We start from the raw sequence: 13,390 nt of genomic DNA on the forward strand, positions 1-13,390 counted from the left end.
GTCAATGACCGAGAGTGACCCATTTCGCAAGGCTCTTGAAATCGGCGGCCATGTTTCAGTTTCCATGGTAACGGGAGGCTGCGCACAAATCAATGTACTCTCTGTAGGGATGACACATACCCCGTTTTACATACAGGCTTATTATATTAACTTACGAGCAATACTAGTTAACCATAATAATCGTAAAAACAACACATTATAAAGCTCTACATTTTCAAAAACAAAATGTCTAACCTAGATATAATCTAGAGATTGGTTTTTAATAGTATAACGGTTTCTGTCGCACACAGTGGCTTCAGCTATACTTTTAATAGTATATCGTATTTTCTGATCAAAAATTGAATAAATGCAAAAAAAATATCAAGTTTAGATCCATAATGTTACTAATACGTTATAAGTAATAGTAATAAATAAACGTGTGTCGCGACAGTGACATTATGATGACAATAGCTGGCTTACCCTTTCACGGTTTACCAGGGTTTATCTACCATATCGTCAACATAGAGGTAGTTGCGAACCCTACAAGCCACGGTTGCGCGAAGCCTCATTCTTCTGAGCTTCCCTCCCGTGACCGCGCGTCGTCCCGTCCTCTCCCATCACTTGCCATCCTCCGCGAAAATGTAAACAGTGTACCTTTAAAATGTGACACGTGTAACAAATCGTGATATAAAATTAAGTCTCGGTGAGTTATCTTATTAAAAAAATTGCATCCATGTAATGCGTGAGAAAGTTTATGAACACGCCCTACGAAGCCTTTTCTAACATTAAAATTGATTACATAAGTTTATTTTATTTAACGTGACATTGTTTTTTATCTTAAAATCAGAGGACTTTTAACAGGCACTACGGCCGATTATTTTAAGTTTTAATAATGGTGAATGGGCAGTAATCAAGTGAAATGCCCGTAACACATAGAGTGGAACGCGCAAAAATTCGCACAATATTACAATTTGGCGAAGATAAACGTAGTTGGCATGAAGTGTTAGCACCACAGTGCATGCAGTGGTTTCATTGACGTCTGTGTGACTAATGAAAATGCCTAATCTCTATTGGCAAGGCAAATGAAAAATGAAGGTGCAGAATATGAACGAAGATGACCCGAGCACGGATGAGCAGGTGCCTATACCAGTGCAGATATTTCTGTGGCGTCAATCGTCGCCGTTTGTGCGGCCGCGGTTGGGGAAGGTCCACGATGCTGCTTGCATGGTGAGTACCTGACAATGTATAACTACCTACTACTAAATCTAATTTTGCCAGTACTATGTGCAGTCTGTTTTGTGTAAATTCATTTGCAATATTGATTTTCCCCGAGTTGGAACCGTAATAACTAACTTCCAATTTCGACTGACTCGATATTTTAGGTACAGTCAAATACATAGATATCGAGACGGCCAAAGTTACAAAAATATGTATCCACATGTTAAGCCAATAAATGTATGTGTAGGTACATGATTTTTGTAACTTTGGCCGTATCGATCTTTTTATAAGTAGTTGACTGTACGTACGTAGCTATTCCGTACCTCAGTTAGCAAAAAGAAGCTTTAAAGGATCACTTTGTTATCCGTCCTTTCGTCTGCTGAAATCTAAAATACTGTATATGTATACTGCGTATATATTTAAAACTGCGTATATATTTAAAACTGCGTATATATGTATTGTGCTTACGAGCTGGGATACCGGATATTTATTGATACCAAAGATTTTATCAGGAACCCTCGGTGCGTGAGTCCTCGCATGACCGGATTTTTTTTATGAAATCCACTCCTCACGGGGGACTAGGTACTACCTAAGTGTAAAATACAATAAATGTATTTAGGTGTATAAATAACAATAATAAATGGAGTTCTTAAAAACGTCGATCTATAACCCATATCCATACTATCCATACTTATATACATTTATATACTTATATTATATTGTGAAAAAGAGGCTTTAAGGGGTTGAAATTAAGGGGTTGAAATAGGGGATGAAAGTTTATATGGTGGAAGTTCGTCGCTGTCGAAGATAAAACTATGAAACTTGGCATTTAGGCACTTAATAAGAAATAAGTCGATAATTGTTTGAGCTTTTTTGAAAATTCGACCTATGAGGGGATGAAAGTTGATATGGAAGGTCGTCATTATCGAAGATAAATGGATGAAGCTTTATTAAACTTGCCATTTCGGCACGTGATAAGAGATAAATAGATATTTGTTCGGGCGTTTTTAAACATCCTTCCTGTGAGGGGGTGAAATATGGGATGAAACTTTATATGGAAGATCGTCATTGTCGAAGATAAATCGATGGTTCTTTATAAAACTTGGTATTTGGGCAGTGATAAGAGATAAATAGATAATTGTTCGCGCGTTTTTAAACATCCTTCCTGTGAGGGGGTGAAATAGGGGATGAAACTTTATATGGAAGATCGTCATTGTCGAAGATAATTCGCTGGTTATTTATGAAACTTGGCATTAGCGTACTTGTAAAACTATTTAATATTTGTTCAAGCGTTTTTGAAAATTTTACCAGCGAGGTGATGTTAGCAGAGGGGATGATGCAGTGTTAGCAGAGCCTTCTAAGCTCATAAGCAAAATGTACGCAATGTGGGGTCATTTTAGATGGCTTATTGACATAGACAGTCAGACATGAAAATTAAGATTTTCAGATTTTTCTTATTTACTTATTATGCTATATAAGAGCTACCTTTATGTAAAATTCCAAATTTCTAGGACAGCCGAAAGTACCCTATAACTTTTTCTGTTAAGGCGATTTGTATGGAATTAATTTACCTTTTTAATAACTGTAGCTTTTGATTGCCTTGACTTAGTTAGAGATTTGATTTTTCACAGCTTTCGGGACTATTGGCCTGAGTTTAGGGTTTTGATTTCAACTCGATACTACCTATAATCCGCGCGTTTATGAGCTAGGGTTCTTGACAGACAGACGGACGGGTTCGGGAAGGGTTCCATTTTTTCCTTTTGAGGTACCTACGGAACCCTAAAAAACATTTGTTCCGGTGCTTTTCAAATTTCGACCTATTTACTTGAAAATATGGGGAGGAAAGTTCTTAAGGAGTTCCAAACAAATTTACTATAAGTATATTTATCGGAAATATGTGTAGCTATGCTTAGTAAAAATGCCGTCTTAACTATAATTCTACCCTCCTAACTTACAATAAAGGGTGTGTGTCAAGAGTTCACTATAAAGAATTAGTCCTTTTGTGTTGGCAGGGTAGGGGTAGAATACACGGCGTAAAGACGTCGTATTGCTAATGAAATCGGATGTATGGATGTATGGAAGAACAAAAAAATAGATTATATTTAAAGAAATTTATTAAAATAGGTTATTTTCGGTAAACCGTAGAAGTTTCTATGTACTATTATAGGCAGAATAGGTATCCTAAATAAATTAAATACTTCCCAAAGTTACTATTTCACGCGGACGAAGTCGCGAGCAAAAGCTAGTCTTATTGATAAATAAATTAAATACTTGTATTTATTTTAAAGTAGAGGTACCTAAATACTTAGAGAAAATCTTCGCAAATAGATGAAAGTTGCTCAGTAACAGTACCTATAAATGATAGTAGGTACCTACAGTCGAGTTCATACACTTGTGAGCAAAATTTTGATCAAAAATATCTGAACACGACTCTATTGTTAACGGCGTAGAAGCGTGTTCAGATATTTTTGATCAAATTTATGCTCACATAAGTTTATGAACTCGACTGTAGGTACGTACTCGAAAGTCAAGTATGTATTTAAATCAAACTGTAATTTTATTTCTTTTTACAGTTTTGTCAACGAGCACCTGGCCATCACGTAAGTTTATATTAAACTAATTTTATAGTATAAATATAGATTGTTCTAGTTAATCGCAATTTAAATGACTGCACTGCATAACTATAAACAAAAAAGTTATAATGAGGGTTTTGCACAGAGGCAAAATATCCCTAGATGGCGTTAGTATCGTGAACCCGTTTGATGTTTGCTCGTGATTGGTTAGTTTAAACATGGACGTACTACCTGGTTTAAACATGGTAAGAAGTACGTCCATGGGTTAAGATAACTAAATGAGCCAATCGCAAGCAAAAGTTAAACTCAAATGGACCTCACGATACTAACGCCATCTAGCGATATTTCCCCTCTGTGAAAACCCCATGAAAACCCTTATTGGTTATTAAAAAAATCATTTTTTAAACTAACTTTTTGTTGACTTTATTTTTAGTAGGTACTTACTTTTTCATACAGTCTGCGTTGTCATCCAAACTACAAAGTTTCAAGTCAATGACATTACATAAACCATTGAACAATAGTGCCATCCGTCCAAGTAGGTACTTATAAATATAAATTTTACTTTATAAATAGGTACTTGAAAACGACCGCATTTTCTATTGTACCTAGGCTATTTAAATAACAAAACAAAACTACCATTTTGTTCACTGCTTTTGAGACAGATAAGAAAGCTTTTAAATAGTAGAATAGTTCAGAAACTGGCAATTTTTGAATTTTGGTCGAAATGTCAAAACAAAACTGACATTTCAGAAGTGCTCATCAGCTGTGTTATTGTTGTTAATTTGTTTGTCTTCTTACGCAGATTTTACCGAATGAATTATCGATATTTTCCTGAATAAACAATGAACATTAATAGCTACTACATGTTTTATTTTATCGTTTCCAACAGGAACTGAAAGAGGCCTGTAAGGTAAGAGATTGGTTTTCTATTTCTGTAAGTATTTTATTACGCTCCTTCGGTAACAAGCATAATCCCTGTTTTCAATTAGAGCTCCAACCCAACTGGAACAAAATTGTAATAGTACTTGATTTATGTGTTTCAGTCATTCGAGAAGGTTTTGGTGCAAAATTTGCGTTTTGGGCTGTCTCTAAGTCTCTCTGAGGCGATAGAAGCGATCCCACGATGGCGTCTCATTCAGGCCGCACTGCCGCATGTCATGCACTCGCTTGCTGCTGTTTTACATACACGGTAAAGTTGATGATAACAATACATTTAATTATTTACGGTAGGTCAGCTAGACTTAGACAGAAGGCTGCCACAAAAATGCCACTGTAACACTGTATACACATTAACAGTCTTTGTAGCTACCAGCTGTACAATATATTTTAGCAAATTAATGGAAAAACCAGAAAGTTTAGAAAAAAGATTGATTTGAATCATTGCCAAACCAGCAATCAAATCTCTGATTATGCAAATTTCTGCAACCAAAAATTGATTCAACTGGTGGTTTGATGGCTGTTTTTTTTTAAATCTTATATTTATTTATTTATTTAATGAAATTGCACAGTACATACATGTTACAGTAGTACAACCCAGTAAGGGTGTTGCAATAATATTTGACAAGGCTTAAGTACACTCATTTCTGGTTTGAAATTTATGTAGTTGTAGTAACATGGTGCAACTCACAATTATTACTTCGCAGGTTGTGCAGGTTTCCTCACGATGTTTTCCTTCACCGTAAACCTTGTGGTAAATTTCAAATGTAATTCCGCACATGAATTGAAACCATGACGCTCTGCTTCAGAGGCGATAGGTCAAACCACTAGGCCACCACCACAGATAGTTTAATGGGGGAATTTCAATATTTAAGACACCAATTGACATTGTTTTGTTTACATTTACTTAGATAGTAAAAGTATCCAAACCAAGTATAGGTACACTCAAATTTGACTAGTAACTAAAATTACTTAATACAAAACTTTGCAAATTTAAAATGAATTGAAAATGAACCACACCATTGTATGGGTACCTAACTACTGTGTCACAATAAAATTTATTCCAGCCAGTTGTTTAATAGACTAACTATTGACTAACATGTACTAATTTTGGAACCAATAACTATTTTTACCATTTTATGACATTTCCTACATTTTTTTTTTTTCAGCATAAAAGACAACATGTTAAGCCTTGGCAATGTGGAAACGAAACTGCTTTATACGTTGCACTGGATCATACTTGATGCATCTGATGAATGCTCTGAAAATGATTATGAGGCTGGCATTTATCACACAAACCCATTCCACTATCTGTTCTCCATTCCAACAATGACGGTATTGTTGTTTCATTTATTATTTATAGTTTGTACCAAAGTATTTTCTTTGTTTAATAATATTTCAATAGAGCATGTTAGGCAAAACTCTGCGCAGTGGGCGACACTAGCGCAAACCACCATGACAATGTCAGTTCTCTTTATATTTTGTCACCATGACGGAACGGATGATGACCAAAGAGTATTAATACCTATAGAAATCATGACATAATATAAATTTATTAGTAAGCAACAAAACATAATATTTATATCAATAGTAACAATAGGGCTATATTTAAAAAAAAAATATTGAAATAATATGATATTATGGCATCCTACGGACATTTAAGATACTCAAAAACTGTTTACGGTTTGTGCTAGTGCTGCACTCTGACGGCAGAAAATTGCAGTAATATTCCCTATGAATTGTATTGACGTCTGTCTGTTATGAAGGTTCATGAAATATAGCACTTGTCCATTAAAGAAAACTTATTCTGTGTATACAGCAAAATATGTAGTACAGATGTTGTCTATAATGGTTTTCAATCGGGAAAAGTCAGATTTCAATTGGAAAATGATGGCACCCAAAGTGTCAGGGTATTTCTCTATTAATTGGAAAATTTGAACAGTCTCCTGCAAACTTTCTCTTCAAATTATAAGGAATTAAACAGTAAAAATGGTTGTGCATCATGACTACAGTGTTGTGTATACCTATATAAAATTAAGATTGGTTTTTTGGAATCTTTTTGTATTTTTATTTCAATTCCAAATTTTTACTTTTACGGTCATCCCGTAAAACCTAAATTGAAAATACAAACTGAAATATAGATGCACAGAAAAACCAGAAAAATAAGACCAACACTGGGAATCGAACCCAGGTCCTCCACACACCTCACCAGCACCATCTTAGGCCTCTAGGTTGGCAACGCGTCTGCAATACCCCTGGTGTTGCAGATGTTTATGGGCGGTGGTGATCTCTTACCATCAGGAGACCCACTTGCTCGTTTGCCATCCAGTCGTATAACTAAAAAAAAAAAAAAAAAAAAAAGCAGTGGTGTAGCGGTATAGCACGCGGTACGGAATACCGAGGACCTGGATCACGATAAATACGAAATTTTCAGTTAAAATACGATAGAAAACCATTATGCACTATAAATATCTGTACAATATTTTATATATTTCAGCTTTTTGTCTTCCTCTTTGCTCCAATCTCTCACCATTTGAAAGAATCAGATTTTACAAACAACTTTCGCTTAGAAAATGGCCTCAAAATGTGGCAAGCATTATGGGAATTCCGGCACCCTGACGCTCCATGTTTCACCACGCATGTGAAGCCTAAACCAAAGCCTTTGGGTGGCAAAATGTCTAAGAGAACACAGAATGGGGATATTTTCTTAGGACGTAAGTGACAATTCCATTGTAATACAAATTATAATGCAACCTAAACTCATTATATTCTCTCCCTATTGTATGAAAATAAATATTCTGTAATAAAATTTCCCAATTGGTCCTTTTAATATTTTATTTTTACTTTAGGAAAACCTTCTAAAGAGGACGCAGGAACGTTAAACGGTAGCCCTCCAAGCCAAACAGTGTCAGTCTCGCAATCAGAAGTGCCTTCCAAGCAGGGAAGTACAGAGGATGAGCCCTGGCTTTCATCTCCAAAAGACACAATTTTCCCTGAAACCATACCAGAGGAGAGCTCTAGTACAGAAGAAGAACATGTGGTATATAGTTATAAACAAATATAATATATAGGTTTTTTTTTAAAAACTTCTTGAGTAAAAATAAAATGCCAGAAGCAATTTTTAGTATAGCACTAAATTGTTTACAAAATCTCAATTGGTGAATTGCTTCGCTTCTCAGTAATGGATTTCTGTGTGAATATTTTCAATCTTTTGCTGTCGCGGGTCAATCAGTTAGTCAGTAGACATTTTCTTATTATATACTAGCTGTTGCCCGCGACTCCGTCCGCGTAGAATTCGTTTATCGTTATCCCGCGGGAACTATGCAATAACAGACTTACCTACAATCTTTCGCATTTATAATATTAGTGGGATCGAGATGACCTGTTCTGTTTCAGTTCATATATCGTCTGCCTAGTGAACAACTCTACAGTGGGGCAGTGAAAGCATCATACACCGTATATTCTGCAGATCCTAGTATTTTTCAAATGCGCAAATCCGATGTCCCGAAGCAAGGAATAACTGGAATTAAACCACTACCACAGGTTACTAAAATGAGGTATGTAATTTATTAAATACTAGCCGTTGCCCGCGACTCCGTCCGCGTAGTATACGTTTATCGCTATCCCACGGGAACTATGCAATTTTCCGGGATAAAGACTATCCTATGTCCTTCCCCGGGACTCATACTATCTGTATACCGAATTTCATCTAAATCGGTTCAGCGGTTTAGACGTGATTGAGTAACAAAACATCCAAACATCTAAACATCCAAATTATTTATTATTTAATTTTGTTTATAATTGCTTTATGTTTTATTTTAACGGCATTGTATTATTAGGAGCTTAAATATCTTTAGTATAAAAACTAATCAAATTGTTCTCCCTTGATAATGAGAAACAAAGATGTATAAGTTTGTTGGTCAACCTTTAATGTATAACAGTAAATTATTTTCTCTGTTCTTATAGCTCTTCTTGTTTGTCCTAGTTCATCAGATAAGGAGTCACTGTCTGACAGTGGAGGAGGCGGCCCGGCCCCCAATCTTAAGACCACACCGACCAACGAGAAGCCTTCAATGAAACAAGCACATGTATGTTCAATAAATATTAATGTTAGGGTAAACTTTCGATTCAATCAGCATGAAGTGCAAGAACAACTAGAAACACGATAATAGCTAAAACAGAGATTGGATCATCTTCCTGAAACAGAAGCATTGTTTTTATTTTGTTAGATATAAATAGCCTAATAAACTGACCATTATTATTGCAGGTATCAGCGGCTACGTTTTTAGACGTCGCCACTTTACGCTGTTTATTTACTACGCAGTGGCAAGAGGAGGGGGTGTACTGGGCGCTCCATTACTTATACAATAGGTCTGATTTTTATTTTGACTGTTTTTTATTGTTGCAGCTGTTGATACTTCATTTTTTAAATAATACACGTAGTATACATTGCAAACTAGCATGCTTAGGCGATGAGCCATGAAATGCCTTAAGACTGTCACAACTCCTAACTTTTAGTGGATTTGTACACCTTAAAATTATACACTTTTACGAAGTCACCCAGGAGACATTACCATGGCAACAAGCTACATTAAAAAGTTGATTGACCGATTTTCAAAAAAATATTTGCTATAGTGTTTATGCTATTTTGCTTTAACATTTCAGATTACGTGATATTTGCGATGCCATGTCGAAACAGACCCAACCAAGAAGACGAAGTAACTCTCTACCCATCCCCAAAATAGAAGTATCCATCTATCAAAGCCCTGAAATGAAGAAACGAGATTCATTGAAAAATTTCATTGAAGTACCAGATTTGAAAGACATGTCACCGGTCACCGAGATACCCCTCCCGCCTAGCTCACCTAAAGTCGAAGAAGAAAACGTCATGTCGAGACGGGCGAGTGAAAAAGTTAAAAGGAAAATGAAAATGGCTGATTTGAAAGCTTTCGTAGAAACAAAGTTGCTTTCCAAATCAGAAAAGGCATTAGAGAAAATTGGACACGAAGATCACAAGTTCAATTTTCATAGTGCAGTAAGAATGCTATCTGTAGATATTTTTTTTTTATTAGCAAATGTAGTGTTTGTTCAATTTTTGAGGAGAAATGACTGATTGACGTGTTTTCAGGAATATCATAGAAGTCTTGACAATAATGAGGATCGGCCTAGTTCGGCTTTGGGCGCCAATTTCCCGCCTATAGCTCCTAGAATGGGAGGTGAACTCCTTCCATGTAATCTGATTAAAGGGAAAAGTATGCCAAGCCTTAGGTAAGTGTTACAATATCTGTCATATTTTATCTACCCTCTGGCTAGTATTTTCCGTCCAATATTATGAATAAATAAGTTGCAATATATGACCTGCGGTGGCTGGGGTCACCCAACAAATCCAACAAACAAATTAATTTTATTATTAGGACGATACAAACAGCTTAGCCCAAGCATTGGTACATTTTCGATCAAAGCTTTATATTTCCTCATAATTCTAGGTAGGTAGATATTTATAAATAGTTAGCGCAGATTTTTTCCATTCCAATATCTATAGAGCAATGATGTAAATTTATTATATTTTTACCTAATCCAGCACAGCATGATTTAAATTTTCACACGTTTCTCTGTGACATTTCCTATTTTAAAATATGTATTTTCTCTTTCTCCCGTGTTGTTTACGCTTTATCCCGTACTCTTGTTATGGACGATTCGGTCGCTAGCTGTTTGATTGACGAGCTAGCCTCCAATGGGTAAGTGAAGCAGTATTCCAAAGACCGTAGACGCTTCGTTAAGTAGATGCAAACCTGACTCTTTTCGGGTATTTACTTCAAAGGTACTGCGTATTTTTCTTTATGCCTAGAACCATATTTCTTTATTAAGTATTTTATTAGACAGATTATCAGCGATATCATCCGAAGCTTTACTCAAACTTGTTCTAATTTTTTATAAAACCTGAGCACAAGAACACACTGACATGAGCACGGTCGATATTCAAGTGATTGTACAAATATGCACGCACTAAGCCCACTAGGTAACATGCTAATCATACGCGCAATACATAGGTTAATAATACGATTATTTGCAGTAGAAAACGTAGTTAATTAAGAAGTAGTTGAGTTCGTTCGTAAGCTGGGGCATTACATTTGGCATACTAACGCTTGCAACAAATGTTAATTTATCTGCTGCATTAAGTAGGGTAAGACATATGTTCGAGAGAACTTTATACGGAGCATGTATAACTTATAGAGCAATACTTCATAGCATGAGCACAGTTGACATATAAGAAGTCGAACAGCAGTGATAGCAGTGTTCTAAGTCTACATCTAAAGTAAGCTTTTGTGAAAGTAAATGGAGAAAAACTGTAAAAAAATAGCTAAATAAAATTATGTGTAAATAAATAAAAGAGCCGTGGTGGCCTAGTGGTTTGACCTATCGCCTCTCAAGCAGAGGGTCGTGGGTTCGAACCCCGGCTCGCACCTCTGAGTTTTTCGAAATTCATGTGCGGAATTAAATTTGAAATTTACCACGGGCTTTGCAGTGAAGGAAAACATGGTGAGGAAACCTGCACAAACCTGCGAAGCGATTCAATGGTGCGTGCGAAGTTCCCAATCCGCACTGGGCCCGCGTGGGAACTATGACCCAAGCCCTCTTGTTCTGAGAGGAGGCCTGTGCCCAGCAGTGGGACGTATATAGGCTGGGATGATGAAATAAAAGTATTAACGAGAGGCTCCTCGTCCTAATTGTTTTGTACATTCCAAATAAACTTTCTTGTTTGCAAAGCAAGGATTCACTTTTCACAGTATGTATTTTCTCCATTTAGTTACAACAAGCACTATGTTGCAGGTATATCGGTGAGATAAAAACGGAACGAGCTCACGGCGTCAGCGGTGCGATGCCAACCAACATGCAGAAAAAAAAGAACCCCATTATAACTGTCACGGAACACACCCCCACTCCGTCGCCGGACTATCTTTCCAAAACAAGACAAGTTAGTGAATACATTAATAGGTTACATATCAAATGATGACCTGTCGTTTCGCGGAGTTTAATTACGCAGATTTTCGTTTCGCAGAAACTACATATTAGCAGATTTGTCGTTTCGCCGAGTAGTAGGTAGGAAGAATAGCGATATGCAGATTTACGTTTAGTCGATTGTTTGTTTCATAATAGTTTCAGTTAACCGAACAACTGTTCGCAGTTGTCTGCCAATCAATAATCTGCGTAAAAATTGTCGGCCAATCATTAGGTAACTATATCAAACACTAGTAAGAAATGGCTCCAGATGCAGATTTTTGTTTAGCAAGCCACAGGTGAGGGGTCGTCTGTTAATTACGTGACGTTTTTTAGCAACTTCTTAACTGAGACGAGGGGTCTCCACCCCTAGTGATAGATGGAGAGGTTTTAGAATGACTCCCGTCTCCAACCCAATGAGTCGTGTAATTTTGGGCCGCTGAAAGTTGTAATGTGTCTTAGGCTGATGATAAATGCAGATGAGGCCAAAGATGTAGCTCATTGGCTCAGTAACAGCCTATTCGTTATGACCTTGAATAGCTCTAAATTGTATTTATCCGGGAAGACAGACAGTGGAAGTGAATCCCATCAAATAAACAGCCCCTTCACGCATTTGCCGCCAGAGCTATCAGGCCTAGAACGTGCTGAGGTGTCTCAACACACATATGCGTTCAAATGTCAGTAAAATTGCGACTGCATCTCACAACGGTGGCTAAGATAACGCTTATACTCGTATGCATTGACAGCGCAGTGACTGTGTGCATTTCAGGGCTCGTTAGAATCGCAAATCGACTCGGTTAGCATGCAAGGGTCCCAGCACATACCGACGCCCGAACGCAAGCCAAGCCTCACTAGGTCACAAACCGATTCCAATATAACCTACATAGTTGAAGAAGTACAGGAAGCCCCGGGATCCGTGCATTACATCACTAAAGACGGCGACATTGATTTCCAAGTTGTGCTCAAGGTATAACGACTTCAATAGTTTTAGCTTACTTTATTTTTATGCAGATTTTTTGGCAGGTATAGATAGACAAATATACAAGGTGTTAATTAAATAACTGAAAACCTCAGACACCCCAAAAATATTTTTTCATTTTAAGTAAGTCGATTGAATTTATTTTTGAATATATTCATTATTTTAAAAGATATTGGTGTGTTTTGCTGAGTCAGTAATTCTACTTAATTTCTAACTCTACACATTACTTGTTTTGTCAGTTGTGCTTTGAAGTTTTTAGAAGAAAATCACACAGTGACAGCAAACATGCCAGTATTAAATTATCGAAATAGTATGCAACCTTGCTAAAATATTTAATTGGCGCCTGTTGCAGTCGTTACTTTTAGACTGGGCACATTAAAAAAGGGATTTAAAAACACAAACAAAACCTGATTTAAAACATTGTGTAATCGATTCTAGTCTCGATTCTGAGCTAACTACTTTCTGGTTTTCAGTTATTTAATTAATATATTGTATTTATTACAACAATTTGCAAGCGTTCATAAAAAAACCACCTATCCCGCTTATTTATGAAACAACGTATACAACGTGTCTCTACGCTCTGGACAATGACCGAAATCTCGAGTAAAGTTTTTTTTCAAGAATGTTCTAATATTGTAAATTGTTTCATTAGATTAATATAAAAATCTAAAGAAAATTAATGTCCGAAGTATTAAATCGTAAATTA

General features: G+C 36.4%; 1 protein-coding gene across 9 annotated transcripts in view; it reads left to right on the forward strand.

Annotated features, from left to right (window-relative positions):
* Positions 1-542: 542 nt before the first annotated feature.
* Positions 543-13,390, forward strand: part of unc80 (unc80, NALCN channel complex subunit) — a 55,424-nt gene continuing 42,576 nt past the window's right edge. For 6 of the 9 annotated variants that reach the window (XM_074096283.1, XM_074096290.1, XM_074096287.1 and 3 more), the window contains exons 1-16: positions 543-682; positions 1,058-1,206; positions 3,771-3,797; positions 4,660-4,680; positions 4,814-4,959; positions 5,876-6,041; positions 7,204-7,420; positions 7,556-7,746; positions 8,103-8,263; positions 8,692-8,794; positions 8,974-9,077; positions 9,372-9,756; positions 9,835-9,974; positions 10,415-10,444; positions 11,538-11,682; positions 12,475-12,672. In XM_074096283.1, the coding sequence (XP_073952384.1) occupies positions 1,069-1,206; positions 3,771-3,797; positions 4,660-4,680; positions 4,814-4,959; positions 5,876-6,041; positions 7,204-7,420; positions 7,556-7,746; positions 8,103-8,263; positions 8,692-8,794; positions 8,974-9,077; positions 9,372-9,756; positions 9,835-9,974; positions 10,415-10,444; positions 11,538-11,682; positions 12,475-12,672 (2,172 nt within the window). In that variant the 5' untranslated portion in view covers positions 543-682; positions 1,058-1,068. The remainder of the gene's footprint in view (positions 683-1,057; positions 1,207-3,770; positions 3,798-4,659; positions 4,681-4,813; positions 4,960-5,875; positions 6,042-7,203; positions 7,421-7,555; positions 7,747-8,102; positions 8,264-8,691; positions 8,795-8,973; positions 9,078-9,371; positions 9,757-9,834; positions 9,975-10,414; positions 10,445-11,537; positions 11,683-12,474; positions 12,673-13,390) is intronic. The other 3 variants (XM_074096285.1, XM_074096284.1, XM_074096286.1) reach the window with 3 other exon arrangements.

Source organism: Choristoneura fumiferana, chromosome 13 (assembly GCF_025370935.1).
Source record: "Choristoneura fumiferana chromosome 13, NRCan_CFum_1, whole genome shotgun sequence".
In the NCBI taxonomy this organism is placed as follows: domain Eukaryota; kingdom Metazoa; phylum Arthropoda; class Insecta; order Lepidoptera; family Tortricidae; genus Choristoneura; species Choristoneura fumiferana.